Source organism: Otolemur garnettii, unplaced genomic scaffold (genome assembly GCF_000181295.1).
Source record: "Otolemur garnettii isolate 467f Iridium unplaced genomic scaffold, OtoGar3 scaffold00001, whole genome shotgun sequence".
NCBI classification, from domain to species: Eukaryota; Metazoa; Chordata; class Mammalia; order Primates; family Galagidae; genus Otolemur; species Otolemur garnettii.
The window spans coordinates 39,231,266-39,247,281 of record NW_003852396.1 but is presented as its reverse complement, the minus strand read 5'-3'; the positions used below and the strand labels follow the sequence as shown (position 1 = coordinate 39,247,281).

The following is a 16,016-nucleotide window of genomic DNA, read 5'->3' as shown; positions in this document are numbered from 1 at the left end:
AAAAAAAAAAAAAAAAAAAAGAAAATTTAACAGTGATTGTATGAATAAAACTATAGAACTTTTTAAAGGCAATAATACAGTGATTCTTTTATTAGTTTTATAAGGAGAAAGGTCTAATTTTAATGTATGAATATGACTTCAAACTGAAGTTGTGTTTAGTCTATCAATGTTATAGAGCCATAGTTTATTTTCATGGCATTCTTGCTAATTGGCAACCAACCTTTCTCTAGCTCCCCAAAGAGATATTAAATGTATAGAAGACAGATTTAGTCTCTGTCTTTAAGGAATTAATCATGTGAAAGGACGCAATATACCTCCTGTCTTACAGAGTTAAAAACTTAAAAAAACAAAATAGAGGGAAGAAATAGGACGGATGCGAATCAAAGTCTCACTCTGTTTCCCTGGGTAGAGTTCCATTGCATCATCTTTGCTCACAGCAACCTCAAACTTTTGGGCTCAAGCAGTCCTCTTGCCTCAGCCTCCCAACTAGCTGGGACTATAAGCGCTGCTATGACACCTGGCTAGTTTTTCTATTTTTAGTAGACAAGGTGTCTCGCTCTTGCTCAGGCTGGTCTTAGACTCCAGAGCTCAGGCAATCCACCCACCTCGGCCTCCCAGAGTGCTGGGATTATAGGCATGAGCTCCCATGATACAGCTGTGCTTCCTCTTTTTCAGAAGCATCTTTCCATTTATCATTTAACTGTATATTCACAGCAGCCTATTCTGATAGATAGAATAATGAATATTATTCCCATTTCAATTTCTAAAAGAGCACTGTATTGGAACTAAAAATCTAAAAGTTCATTGAAGTTTATAAGAGAACAATGTTCCTAGCACCCAAAATAATGGAGAATAGTAATTAATAGTGGTCATATTTTGTTGCTGGTTATTTTATTTTATAAAGAGAAGATAAGAATGAAAGTCTTAAGTATCCTTGGTTTAGAGGAGGAGGATCTTTTAGTCTTTAAAGATATTTAAGTATTCACCATTAAGAATTAAAGAAGAGGCACATGTTTTAGTTCTGAGTATGAAGTCCTATACCAAATGCTTTAAGTTAATAACACAAAGCGTATGTAGATTTAGGAGACATTATCCTGAGGTTGACAAGTATTTCTATTCAGTTATTGGTCATTGACTGTCTATAACTAACATTTAATATGATTGATTAGACTAACATATCAACTTTTAGATTCTGAACTAAGTGATTGATAACATTATGTTTCATGGGATTAAAATAGATGCTCTCCAAGAGCCTTTCTAGCTCCCACATTTTATCTTTGAAGTTTCGTGAATAGTAACATTGGTTTATATACTGTCTCTCTTTATCCAGATCTCCCTTACTAACTCCCTCTCACAGCTTCATCACAACTAAAAATTCTTGTTCTGAATGCTGCTGGCCTAGAATAGGAAAAGCTGTAGTTTTATATCTGTCTGTGGCTATAAATCTATTAGTTCTTAGAAGTGAGAATCTTACATTAAACCTTTTCTTTTCATTATCCATTTATTTGCCCTCCCACAAGTATTTTTTTTCCCCCTGTCATCCTTCTTTTCTCCACCCTAAGTGCAAGTTCTCCTGTCCTAGTTCACAATCAGCAGAGCTAGGACTAGAGTCTAAGCAGCCTGAAGTGAACGTTTGGTTCGTGTTTTCTGAGTTAAGGAGTGTTTGGAGCTTTCTGACTTGCTGAATTTGTCTGAGTGAGCAAATTCTCTGAATGAGGCCTGTGGAATGACAGAGTCTCTCTTGAGTTCCAGAAATGACTCTTCCCAAGAAGAAATAGGGCCCTAAATCATCAGGGAGGGACCAACAGACAATCTCACTGATTTGATTGACCCTGAAATCCCAGAATAGAGGTGAAACTAAAAACCCAAAATATTTTGTTTTAAAAATAGTGTATATTTTGGATATTTCGGTTTGAAAATTATATGCTATTACACAGAGTTTTTAAATTTGATGCATTTTGGAGTTGATGTTTTGCCATTTGATTCTTTCTCCAAGTTGGTAGCCTTTGAAGTAGAGAGAATTAAAGTTGAAGAAAATAATCCACTGAAGATGATAAAGCATATCAGAGAACTTGCTGAACAACTATTCAAAAATGTAAGTGTATTTATTTAGACAGTCATTAATTTTAAGAATATAGTATTAATAAAGTGTTTTATTTACAAAATTAAGAAGCTTCTTCTTTCTACTGATAATATTTTTGGTCTGGATTATAAATGATAAGACATTGTAGTTGATACTGTATGTCAAGCTAAATCACATTTTTCAAAGTAATTCTCCTGTCAGTCACAGTATTATGAAAGCATCTTAGTCATAATTGTCCAGTTCATCATTTCCCTATCACTGTATTATGAAAAACAGTCACAATTTTTTAATTATTGCCTCTCACTGTGATTTTCATTTGGATCTCTTTTGTGAGACAAAGTTTAGACTCATTGGAGACCAGAACCACCTCAGATGGAATTGACTAACATATTCTACTTCAGTCTGGTACAGTTATTGTCAGCTAGGTCAGGAAGATTGTGTGAGTTGTGTTGTTTTAAATAGACAGAGAGTGAAAAGCTGAGAGGAAGCATATTGGCAAGTGACCACAGAAACATAAGGGTGAAAATATTCCATGGATAGAGGGAATGCAGTAAGGGAAAAGGATTAGGATGTGATAAAGTATGAAATAACTATTTCTGTACCAGATAGAGACGCATGATGACAGGGAGATTATGTGCATGTGGAAAATGGGTTTTGGTTAATGAGTGCTGGTCGTCTCTCCTTCTTATCCCTAAATACGTCACATTTTAAAATCATAACATATTAGTTTAACAAAGGTATAAATAAATTATTTTCTTGGCAGTTCCATCCCAGGACCTATTTCTTGCATTTATTGACTGACCACATGTTTAGTTATTTATAAATATGCCCAATATAATAAACGTATTTCTTGATTGCTGACACTTAAAAGGAATTCTGTTAGAAGAAATACTTGTGTTGTGCGGTGATCTTTGCCACATATAATAGCAGTATGGAAATAATGTACAGCATGATCCCATGAGAACTTCTGTTGACCTATTGCAATAGTAATGATAAATACTGTGTTTAGCACAGTATGCCAGACATGGGACTACATACTTTACATGAATTACCTCTAATCCTCTTGAGATAGGCATCATTGTCCCATTTTATTGGGTATGATTGGCTCAGGATCATATGGTTATTAAGTGATAGAATTCTGATTTTAAATCCAGGAATTTTCAGCTATCTAATTCCTAAGCCTGTGCTCTTTTTCACTGTAAGTCTGGTTTGTCTCTAATTGGAAAAAAATAGTGATGTTTCCAATAGTCAACTTTTATACTTTGTTCTTTATGGGTACTTAAATATTAGGGTGTCCAAAAGGACATTTGCAATGAAACTAGTTTTACATTGTAAATTGCACACCTAATTATGGACACCCACATACTCTGTATGTGGTACTTTCTCATTTGACTTTGGAAATGTTCTGTGAGCAGGGGTTAAGTGAGAAAACTGGAGATTGGAAAGTTTTTTCTTGCCTTAGTGGAAATGATTTATTGATGGACTTCAAAAAATAGCAAAATGTCAAGTGGGAATCGGTTCAATAAAATCAGTCAAACAGGACTGATCCCTTTAATATCTGAATATTTATTTCTTAGGTCTCTATAAGACTATTCCAGAGCTGTAAAATTTTATAGCCAGTAAGTGACAAGAGTTGGGATTTTGACACAAGTTTCTCTCTGTTACATGACCGAGTGTGCAGTGTATGCAAGGGACTCTGCCAAGCTGCTTTAAAGCAGACAAAAATAAACAATTTCTTCCTTGACATCCTAGAACTTAAAGTTTATGATTCATAGTTTACACTAAGCCAACACTGAACTGAAAACTGCAATAAAATGAATATCTAGTAATTACACATTCTAAAAGGTGAATGTAAAACACAGTCTACTTCTTTTAAAAGTGACGTGTTTAAAGTGATTGTCACGAGGTGCTGTGTTACTGTGTAAGAGAATGACTGACCCAGTGGTATGAGCCTTCAAATGTATTCTACATTCTTGAACCCTTATTGGGCTTCTGTTTCACAATCAATTAGATTCCATTTAATTTAATACATTCCCTCCCTTAACAATGTAATTACCAGGCACTTTCCATATATATAATTCTCCTAATACCCTTCAGAAGGGGACATAGGTACATAATGACTAAGAATTTTGAGACAATCCCAGTGGATTGTCATCAAACTTTCTGAGATTCCTTCTAAGATTCTGGAGTCTGTGATGATCCCTACATTGTAAACACTTTACAAAATTAAAAGGCTGAACATGATGATAAAGTTATTTTCTTGGGTCATGCAGGAAATTAGAGGATGGATGGTGTCAGTGCAAGGAAAATAATCCACATGGTTCTATTTTTAACTAGTCACCTTTAAAAAAAAAATGACACTTTTAAAATTTCCTTTTGGTAAGAATCAGCTATATAATTTGACTATTTCCTTATTGGGTTAGAACTGAGACTTGGTGAATCCGTTCAGATATTTGTAAATATTTTATTGCACTGAAGTCTGGTAGCTTTGAAGTATTTCAAAAACATACCTTAGATTTCTAGTTTCTCCTTACCATTCCTTTATATTGCTTTTTAGTAGGGTTTTAGGAATGTGAGTAGGATTCATTGTAACTAATTTAGCTGTTTTTTTAGCTTTCTGGAGCTTCCTGCATGATTAAGAAAAGCATTTGGTGACTTTGCTGGAATAGGTAGGTGGAATGAAAGAGAAGAAAATGAACTTAAAAATAAATTATGTAGTCCGGGCACAATGGCTCACACCTGTAATCCTAGCACCCTGGAAGGCTGAGATGGGAAGATTGCTTGAGCTCTGGCTTTTGAGACCACCCTGAGCAGGAGCAAGACCCAGTCTCTACTAAGAATAGAAAAATTAGCTGGCTGTTGTGGCACATGCCTGTAGTCCCAGCTACTTGGTAGGCTGAGGGAGGAAGATCACTTGAACCAAGAATTTGAGGTTGCTGTGAGCTAGCACTCTATCCCCAGCAACAGAGTGAGACTTTGTCCAGGAAAAAAAAAAAATTGAAGGTTTATGCCATGAAGATTATTAGCAACGTGTTGGTACAGCTTTTCTTGCCATGCTCTATCAATAATGCAGTGGTCGGCCCACTTTGGCTTCTGAATCTTCATTGTCTGCATGAGAGGACATTTAGCTACTTAGCCATCCTCTCCCTATGTTTCTTGATATATGCTTGCAAAAGACCAGTGACTGCCCATGAAATGAGAACATGAAGATAGGCCAAGATACAAGAACTTGATAAAAACTTCATTGCAGGGCATTAAGACGTCAGTTAGACATACGTTTTACTGTTTTGCATAGTATAATTTTTCTAATTTGTCTTGCATCTGCAACAGTACATAAATATTTGCTGGACTATGTAATTCATCTGGCAGTTTTTGTTCTTTTATATTAGAAGTGGGATCTCACTATGTTGCCAGGCTGGAGTGCAATGGCTATTCACAGGTGCTGTCATAGTCCACTACACCCTTGAACTTTTGGGCTTAAGCAATCTTCCTGCCTCAGCCTCCTTCTAAGTTAGGGTGACCAGACGCCCTGATTTTGGCGGGACAGTCCCGCTTTTCAACAATTTGCCCCGCGTCCTGCGGCGTTTTAAAAAAGTCCTGATTTTTGGAAAGAATGCACGAACAGGCTGGAGAACAAAATGGGAATATACGGTTTTCGGCCGCCATATGGCTATTTCGCCAGAATATGAGTTTTATATTATTTTTGTTAATTTTATAATGTTAAACTGTAATAAATAATTGCTGAGAAGTGATTATCATCTAACAGTTGAATTTAAAGGTTAAAGGGGGAAAATTAGATTTTCATATAAAAGATGAGACTTAAGGGGTGGCGCCTGTGGCTCAAAGCAGTAGGGCGCTGGCCCCATATGCCGGAGATGGTGGGTTCAAACCTGGCCCTGGCCAAAAACTGCAAAAAAAAAAAAAAGATGAGATTTCAAATTGTGCCATATGGACATTTCATTGCCTAGCATTGAACCAAATAGATGTTAAAATCCTAATGGAGGAAAAAAGCTCAAATATAGGAATAGCCATTATATTGATAATATAAGATCAATAGCCTTTACAGTTCTGCAAAACTTAATTTCACTACCAGGTAAATTTGTTTTTTTCTTTTGAGACAGAATCTCACTCTGTTGCTCTGGGTAGAGTACTGTGGCATAATTGTAGCTCACAGCAACCAGAAACTCTTGGGCTCAAATGATCCTCCTGCCTCAGCCTCCCAGGTAGCTGGGACTATAGGTACACACCACCATACCAGGCTAGTTTTTCGATTTCTTTAGTAGAGACGGGGTGGGGGAGTGATCTTACTCTTGCTCAATACTCCTGAACTCAAGCAATCCTCCCGCCTCGTCCTCCCAGAGTACCAGGATCACAGGTGTGAGCCACTGCGTCCAGCTTCTACCAGACAAATTTAATCTATGCTGATGATAGGAATGGAAAAACAAGTGTCACATGTACTCAGTACTAAATTGAAACTAGTAGATTAACAACTACATGCTCACATGAGAGAACAACTCAATTAAATTCAAGTAGGGAGATGAAGAGGAAGGGTTGGGGAAGCTCCCACCCAACAGATTCATCGCATAGGTACATGGCACACTTCCTGGGTGAAGGACACAGCTACAGCTTGGACTTAAACCTTTCAAAAGCACACTGTATAAATTAATCATATATACCTTCATTTTAATATGAAATAAGAATCTATACTGAGGATATTTGTGCTATTTGCCAACTGTGAATAAAGGAATTTTGTTCATTTAGGGAAGGAAGTAAAATATTGTGATTATGACATGAAGCCCCTAACCCAAAGCATAGATTTATTTTTTTAATTTTATAATATTAATATTCATGTGTAAACTTTTTTCTCTGAACAGTTTTTATTAAATCATAACTGTATACATTAATGCATTTATGGGGTACAATGTGCTGATTTTATATACAATTTGGAATGCTTACATCAACCTGGTTAACATAGCCTTCACTTGACTGACTTAATTATTGTGTTAAGACGTTTATACTATACTCTTAATAGATTTGACATGTACCCTTGCAATATGCACCATAGGTAAGGCCCCCCATTACCCTCCCTCCACCCAGCTCTCCCTTCCCCCGCCCACAAAGCATTTCAAATCAAACTCCTTCCTACGTTCTGTCTGATTTCTTTATTTACTTTATTTACTTATCAGTCAATATTATAATGATACAGTTTTACATATAGTGGTGCATTTGCAATATATCTGAGTTTCATTTGCTCCACATCTTCAACAACATTGATAGTGTCAGTTGCTGGTGTTTTGGTTTTTGTTTTAGCCATTCTAATAGGTTTGTGGTAATTGTGATTTTAGTATTTATTTCAGCAGGTGAGTGAAAGTATAGGACTCTTAGCTATTCACTATATGGGCCCTTGGTACTTGTGATGAGAGTACTTGCCTTAGAATAAGAACTCATCATCTGAAGTTATGATTTAGAGCAATGGTTCTCAACAGGGACAATCCCTCACCCCAAAGAAGCTGGTCTGGAGACATATTTGATTATTACAGTTGGAGTGAGTGTGCTACTGTCATCTAATAGATTGAGGCAAGGGATACTTCTAAACATCTTACAATACACAAAACATCCACCCTTTACCCCAAACAAAGAATTATCAAGCCCAAAATGTCAGTAGTGCCTTGGACTAGAGCAATTAGCATATCAGATATTAAAGTCATCCACCAAGTTTATTCGTATTAAGGATAATATATTCAATTGGATGATCATCGAAAGGCCTGTGGAGTTGGAAAATTGAGGATTTTTTCATTTTATCAATGCCATATATACTGCCAGGCAACTCTTAAAAGTCCAGTTATAGTTTGCCCATGTTTAATGACTTAACTACAGTGATAGTATTATCTTCAACTATATTTGAAAGAATTTGTGAAACTTTCAATCCCACATAGTTCTAGGTATAATTGGTGCACCTTAAATAATTTTAAATGCAGTAGAACCTCCCTAGTTGCCTCCCTCCCTTCATTCATTAACCACCTCCTTAAGTTGACCTAATTTTCAGAGACCAGACGTGCCCCACATGTACTCAGTGGAAGACTGACCTCTATATATTACCCACCTCTGTAAGTTGTATCTTGATCACTCGGAATGTGACACACAGTATCAGTTTACCCTCTATAAATGACCTGTTGAGTACACACTATACCAAGAGGCAGAAGGTGTCGGCTTTGTCCTTTAGTTGTATTGTATTTCCTTTAGTGTACTTTCTTTTTTTGTGTTTCATTATTACCACGTGTTGGATTAGGCCTAACATCCTATTGTTTATCACATGTTGCAGATTTTTTCAATATGAGGGACTGGTCTGAATTGTAGGTACATCCTACAATTACTGAAAAAAAAATTTTTTTTTTTTTTGAGACAGAGTCTCACTTTATTGCCATCAGTAGAGTGCTGTAGCATCACAGCTCACAGCAACCTCCAACTCCTGGGTTTAGGTGATTCTCTTGCCTCACATAGGTGCCTGCCACGATGTCCAGCTCTTTTTTGTTGCAGTGTGGCTCAGTGTGGGTTTGAACCCACCACCCTCAATATATGGGGCTGGTGCCCTACTCACTGAGCCACAGGCGCCGCCCAATTACTGAAAAATTTACAGCTGCTTGAGACATGATCATATTCTCTAATAAAAGCTGTACAAGAAAGTACATGTACTTGTCTGCACTGTAGGCCTAGTTCCTTATGTTGACCGCCTCCACTGTGGTCTCTTGGGTGGGCAACTTACAGAGGTTCTGCTGTACTTGAGTTAATTTGGGAAACTTGGTGACCTCTAACAAGATCCCACTGATTAGTCATTTAGTGCTGAAACCAACATGCAGAAAAAAATTTCTCGATATGGCTTTTGCCTACATTGAATTCCAGTGGAATTTGGGGTTTTTTTTGTTTTGGTTTGCTTTGCTTTTAGATAATTGAAGTGCATTCTCAGCCTTGTTTTCTGTAAGCCCTAGGCGTATTTTCATACAGCCTGTTAAAGGGGAGCCCGAGACACATGTTTCCAGACCAAATGGTTTATGTGTATCGTTTCAAGTCTGAGAAAAATCATTGTACCTCCCATTACTTTATAGTTACTCTTCGGGCAGGACTACAGAGACCATTCCTTCAAAATTATTATCCAAGTTCAAAAAAAAATTTTTTTTGAAAGTGCATAAGACAGAAGATCTTTATTATCAGAAGTAACATGGCTCTCCATGATAAGAAGAAAATTTTGTTATGCTGTCCCCGAGAATGGCAATGCTTTTCCAAGATGTACCTGCAAACATCAGATGTGAATTTCTATGGATGATTTTGTGATAGGCTGTATAACAAACGTTACAGCAGAATTTGTGCAGGAGTGAAACAAACCACTTAATGCACGTTTTCCATTTGTACTGTGGTTTTAATTCCAAAACAGAGGTAGGTGAGGACATTGGGATCTGATTTCATATCAGACCCTAATGAAAAAGAATGAATTTTAACTAAGTTTGCTCATGGGAGGTTTTTTGTTTGTTTGGCAAATTATTTGCAAAGTTTATTAGCTTCACAATAGCTTCCTTAAGCATGAAGCTAGCACCACATTGTTGCTAAATGTTACTAGATTGGTCTGGCATTTGCTTTGCTTCCATGCCTGCTTTATTACATCCTAAAAATCTTCAGTGTTTTTTCCATGCTTTCCCTATCCTCATGTGGCTTTCCCTGGCTGCCAGGCTGCAGAAGCTTCTTCACGGTGGGCAGGTTACTGATTCTGGTTTTCAGGGCCTTCAGCAGAGGGAAGCTGGTGGTAAAGCTGGAATCAAACTCTTCCAGGTTATAGATAAGTTCAACCAGTTGAATGTCAGCCCGGCTTAGCTTGTTGCCATCCAGGTTGGCTCTTTAACACTTTTTCAAAGGCAGGGAAATAGCGATCTGTTGTTTTCTGTTTGAGCAAGGCAAGCAGGGCATCTTTTTCCTCGCAGGGATGGATGAATAGCATAATAATCTTTTCGTTCTAGTCTGCCATGCCTTCTACATACATTTCAATCAGGGCTCTCTCCTTTATATCTTTCCCATAGAGGTTGTGTTTGCTGGTGATGTAGTTGAGAATGGCTCTCATCTGCACCAGCTTCATCCCGTCAGTCTCCACCATGGGCACTTGCGGGAACATCAAACTCCATTCTTTAACTTATCCAAATCTTCTGTCCATTGTAAAAATATCTCTTCAAACTCTACCCCAGCTGCAGCCAAGAGCCACTGAATGGACTCTATCCTGCCTTGTCCATCGTAGTAGTGAAGCTTGGGCTTCCCCGCCATGACAGCAGTCTTTTAGTATCTTTAATGAAGGTGTCCACAGAAGCGAAAGGTACACTGTAGTCCATGGGTTCATTCTTTGAATCCTCAAGACCAAGAACCTGCTGATTAAGTCTGGCTGGGTCTCTGCTCAGCTCCTGCTGGCCACCTCCTGATCCCAACTTCAAAATTTTAAGATAGTGCATTTTGCTAGGATTTCTTAGGTACTTTATTTTTCTTTCTTTGGAAAGAAAATTGTAGCCATGTTCTCTATAAGTATTTAGTTGTCTAAATCTTTGTGATTACTTTATATTTGTATTTCTCTGGAATCAAAGATGAAAATTTGGCTGCTTTGTATTGTTGGAAAATAATTTATTTCCTTATTTCAACAAGGAGGCAATTCAACAACAAAATTGGGCTCAGTAACCTTTGAGGGACCAGTTGAAAAGCATTTCGGGTCACAAGAACAGTTGTTTCTAAGACTATGTGGGGTACCATGAGCCCTAACCTAAATTCCCTCCCATTGCTGATGTCTTCTCAAACATCTTTATATGAACAAGTTAGGTTCAAGGTGGCAAATGTGGTCCTTTACAGTTATCATGCTGCCCATTAGGGGGCAGCAGCACACAGACGCAGCAACTGGAAAACCAAATACAATTAGATTTTGGGGTGTGAGTCTTTTTTAAATCTTCTAAACACAACTGAATATATTATAATGTAGTAAATATAACCCATAAGCTGCATTCTGGTATAGAATATCTATACAACAACAGATATTCAACTGTGGACTTTGAATAATTCAGACCTCAAGATCCACGTGAATTACCTCCCCATCCTGAAAAGAGATATCTGCCCGTTTTGTTTTAGAGAATTGGTATTTGTAATTTTTGAGAAGACACTGTATGGATCAGAACCATGCCTAAAAAACAGAAAGGAACAAAGATACTGCTTTTTGAAAGGGGAAATTTCAGACATTACAGACTAGTTATATTGGTCTTAATACTAGACAGAATTTTAGCACAGTTTTAAACATATGGTTTAGAAAGAATGTTCACTAAGACTTGGCATATGATTTTATGTGTTTTGTTCAGTGTAGCGTCTCTTGCCTATAGCCTCTGTTATTTGGGCAGTGGGAGGATTGCTTGAGGCCAGGAGTTCAAGACCAGTGTGGGTGATATACTGAGACTCCTCCTATAAATACCTATTTATCATATGTGTGTTTAAAATATATATTGTTATATGTGTAAGTAAACGTATATGTATATACCCAGAGAGAGAGAGAAAAGGTAGAGAGATAATTTACATATTTATTTTTCCATGTCTTTGCTAGATGTCGAGGAAAAATATAAAGCATGTATGAGCACTGCTTTGGCAAGAACAAATTTTATATCTGTTTCCACCTTCTGAGGAACCTTGTGAGATAAGCATAAGTTATAACTGAGGCAAAGTTCATAATCCAGGATCACAAAATAAGGAATAGAACAAGAACTAAAACTCAGGATTTTTGATTCTTTTTTTTTTTTTTTTTTTGAGACAGAGCCTCAAGCTATCCCCCTGGGTAGAGTGCCGTGGCATTACAGCTCACAGCAACCTCCAACTCCTGGGCTCAAGCGAGTCTCCTGCCTCTGCCTCCCAAGTAGCTGGGACCACAGGCGCCCGCCACAACGCCCGGCTATTTTTTGGTTGCAGCCGTCATTGTTGTTTGGCGGGTCCGGGCTGGGGATTCGAACCCGCCACCTTAGGTGTACGTGGCTGGCGCCTTAGCCAGTTGAGCTATAGGCGCTGGGCCGGATTTTTGATTCTTAAAGCATTAGTATTTCTATTATATTGCTGAGACATGATAGCTCTGTCATCTGCCCCCCCTAACCCAAGCCTTCTGTTTTTATCTGCATCTAAGCCACATAACTCAAAAGAGTTATGGGGAAGCACCTCTAATATGTATCAATGACAGCCATTTTTAATCGTCAAGAGGGTGTGCTGAATAGTATTGCATTTGATCTATAACATGAATATTCCAAGTTCAGTAGGAATAATGAATTTTCTGGTTGCAAAAGATAAGTGCTACAATTGGTCTAAGCATAGTTGTAAAGCAGCCTTTACGAGAGAACTTTTTTAAAAAGAATTGATTCTACTCTACCTGTAGTGTTTGAAATACACATAATGGTACTTAACTAGGTGGCTGGATAAAAGTCCTTGCCAGCCCCAATACTCTGTGTTATTAGCTGACACATTTAATTCAGGTGTTGCAGTCTTGACATGTATTCAACTTTGTGTCCCGTTATTGGGGTGCAGTATAAAGGGGTTTGGAGTGCCTGCTCTGTCCGAGGCAGTTTGTACATGCAATAGATATATAGCAGAGGACAAAAGAATATTTTTTAAAATTGAATATTTGTCCTCATGAAGCTTCATTTTAGGAAGAAAAAGATAGATAATAGACAAGGTAAGTAACATGTATAGTATGTGAGAGGGTGGTGTGTGCTATAGAGAAAAATTTAATAAGGGGAATAAGGGAGTTTGTTGGGAAGAACATATAATTTTAGATAGGGTGGTCAGGAAAGGTGGCTTTTGATCAAAAAAATGCAAGAAGGGAGTGAGGATGCTATACAACTTTGTAGGGGGGCAGGCATTCTAAGCAGAGGAACTAGTTAAGTGCAAAGGCTTTGAGACAGGAACAAGAAGTCTGTGTGTCTGTAGTAGAAGAAATGAATGAAAGAAACGGTTGTAGGACCCAGACATATAGAAAGGCCAGATCTTGTAGGACCTTGTAAATTGTTTTAAGAACTTTGGGGTTTACTCTAGGCAAGATGAAGGGCCGTTGTAATGAACAAAATAGTTACGTGATGATTTGACAGACTTTTAACTATAGTACTCTTTCTGCAGAGTGGAAGGGAGGGAGGGAGAATAGAAGCAGGAAAACTAGTCAGGAAACTGTTGTATTGCTGTAATGTGAGATGCTGGCTTGACCCACGGTGTTGATGAAAAGGGGCCAAGTTATTTTAGAGATAAAGTCCACAAAATTTGCAGAGGAAGGGATATTTTGGTGTTAGAGAAAGGTATTAAAGATTACTGTGAGCTTTTCGCCTAAGTGAAAAAATAAATAATGCCATTTGCTGAAGTAGGGAAGACCGAAGAAAGCAGGGTTAGAGGTGGGGACAGATTAAGCACTCCATTGGGACCTAAGTTTAAGATGTTATTTTAAATCCAAGTGGAATTCAGGAGAAAGCTTAGTTGGAGACAAAAATTTTGTGAATCATTCATGTAAAGGTAGGAGACTAGAAATGATCACCAAGGAAGTGAGTGTTAAAAAGAGACATGAGGACTCGGCACCTGTGGCTCAAGTGGCTAAAGCGCCAGCCATATACACCTAAGGTGGCAGATTCGAATCCAGCCTGGGCCCGCCAAAACAACAATGATGGATGCAACCAAAAAATAGCCGGGTGTTGTGGCGGGCGCCTGTGGTCCCAGCAACTAGGGAGGCTGAGACAGGGGACTCTCTTGAGCCAGGAATTGGAGGTTGCTGTGAGCTGTGATGCCACGACACTCTACCCAGGGGGAAAGCTTGAGGCTGTCTCAAAAAAAAAAAAAGAGATGTGAGGACTAAGCCCTGCAGTATACACATAGCTAAGAGAGTAGGAAGATGGGAAATGGACAAAGATACAGCAAGAATACCTAGAAAACCAAGTAAAGAAACTGTTCCCGGAAGAGGAATACAAATGACCAGCTGTATCAAATGCTGTTGATAGATCAAATAAGAGGAAGCAGGATTCTGGTACTTTTTATTTTATGGCATGCATGTGAAGGTATTACACATATAATCATCCATCTGATTTCAGTTTATGCCCCTCTGAGTTCCCATTCCCTTCCCAACAATCTGCCATTGACACTTGAACTTTTGAATAATCGTATGTATATGTCACATTGCAGGAGAATCCAAACCCCCACATGGCATTCCAGAAAGTTCCACGCCCGACAGAAGGATCCCACTTGCGAGTTCATATTCTTCCTTTCCCAAAGATTAATGAAGCCCGGGTTCAGGAATTAATACAGGAAAATCTTGTTAAGAACCAGAATGCACCTCCTGCTACACGAGTGGAAAAGAAATGTGTCGTTCCAGCAGGCCCACCTGTTGGTATGTGTCTGTCTGTCTGTTTTTAAAGTAAACCTTTTATGATGATAAAGATGTCTTATGAAATATAAGTCAAGATATAAAACACAGAAAGGAACAGTGCGCAATTTGATGAATTTTCACAAAATGAACAAGCTTTCATAACTAGAATCAGAGCATTATCAGAAGCCCTGTTGCATTCAATACCTCCCACAAGGGTAATCATAACCTGACTGCTGCCGCTATACAGTCTTTTCTTTTTTTAATAACAGCCTTGTTGAGATAGACATAATTTAAATACCATAAATTCACCCATTAAAACTGTATGATTCGGCTCAGCACCTGTGGCTCAAGAGGCTAAGGTGCCAGCCACATACACCTAAGGTGGCGGGTTCAAATCCAGCCTGGGCCTGCCAAACAACAATGATGATTGCAACCAAAAAATAGCCGGGCATTGTGGCAGACGCCTGTGGTCCCAGCTACTTGGGAGGCTGAAGCAGGAGACTCGCTTGAGCCCAGGAGTTGGAGGTTGCTGTGAGCTGTGATGCCATAGCACTCTACCCAGGGGGATAGCTTGAGGCTCTGTCTCAAAAAAAAAAAAAAAATATGATTCATTGTTTTTTAATCCGTTCACCATCATCACTATTTACCATAAAGAGTAAATAGTGTATAATATACCCCCAGTTTTGGGCCTAGGATTTTCAGGGAAAAAATCTTCCATTTTCACTTTTTAAATCAAATTTTTATTTTTTTTATATTTAGGTATTTATTTTTTGCATTATAAAGGAATTTTATAAATATATCGGCTAGGTTGCTAGCTCCTACCTAAAGCATACAAAGAGAAATACTTCATTGGCTGAAAATGCTTTCATTGAGAGTTCGTCATAAGTTCAACAAAACCAGTTCTCATATTGCAGTGTATTATTTCGCATACAGGTATCATTATTGCTTTATAGAGTTACACTTTTAATGCATAAGCATAAGTAAAAGAATTAAAAACATTTAAATAGATACAGAATTAGTACTACCCATGTATAATGCTCATCTTTATTTTTCCCTCAAAAGTTTGGGCAAAAAGCTATGCATGGCAAAATATGATAATTTGAAAACATTTTCATAATCTAAATAGAAACTTCATGTGTATTAGCAGGCACTCCCTATTTCTCCCAAAATCCACCCGTTCCCTAGCCATAGGTATTAATCTAGTGTCTTCATAGCTTTTCCTATTCTGGACATTTTATGTATTTATAAATAGAATTATGTAATATGTGGTTTTTGTGACTGGCTTCCTTAAATTAGCGTACTATCTTCGAGATTCATCCATGTTATAACATGCATCAATGCTTTGTTTCTTTTTTATGGCTGAACAATACTTTACTATATAAATGTATATCAAATACATCAAATATTTTATTATTCATCAGTTGATGGATGGGGGTTAATTCTAGAAATTTAATGTTACATGACTAAAAATGATTTGAGGCGGCCGGGCATGGTGGCTCACATCTGTAATCCTAGCACTCTGGGAGGCCAAGGCGGGTGGATCAG

At 37.9% G+C, this 16,016-nt stretch overlaps 1 protein-coding gene and 1 pseudogene across 1 annotated transcript in view; one reads left to right on the top strand and one right to left on the bottom strand.

The window, feature by feature from the left end:
• SBF2 (SET binding factor 2) overlaps positions 1–16,016 on the top strand; it is a 436,540-nt gene that overhangs the window by 252,063 nt on the left and 168,461 nt on the right. The window contains exons 13-14 of the mRNA XM_023509946.1: positions 1,997–2,095; positions 14,288–14,492. Of these exons, the coding sequence (XP_023365714.1) occupies positions 1,997–2,095; positions 14,288–14,492 (304 nt within the window). The remainder of the gene's footprint in view (positions 1–1,996; positions 2,096–14,287; positions 14,493–16,016) is intronic.
• On the bottom strand, positions 9,584–10,387 carry LOC105886779 (annotated as a pseudogene).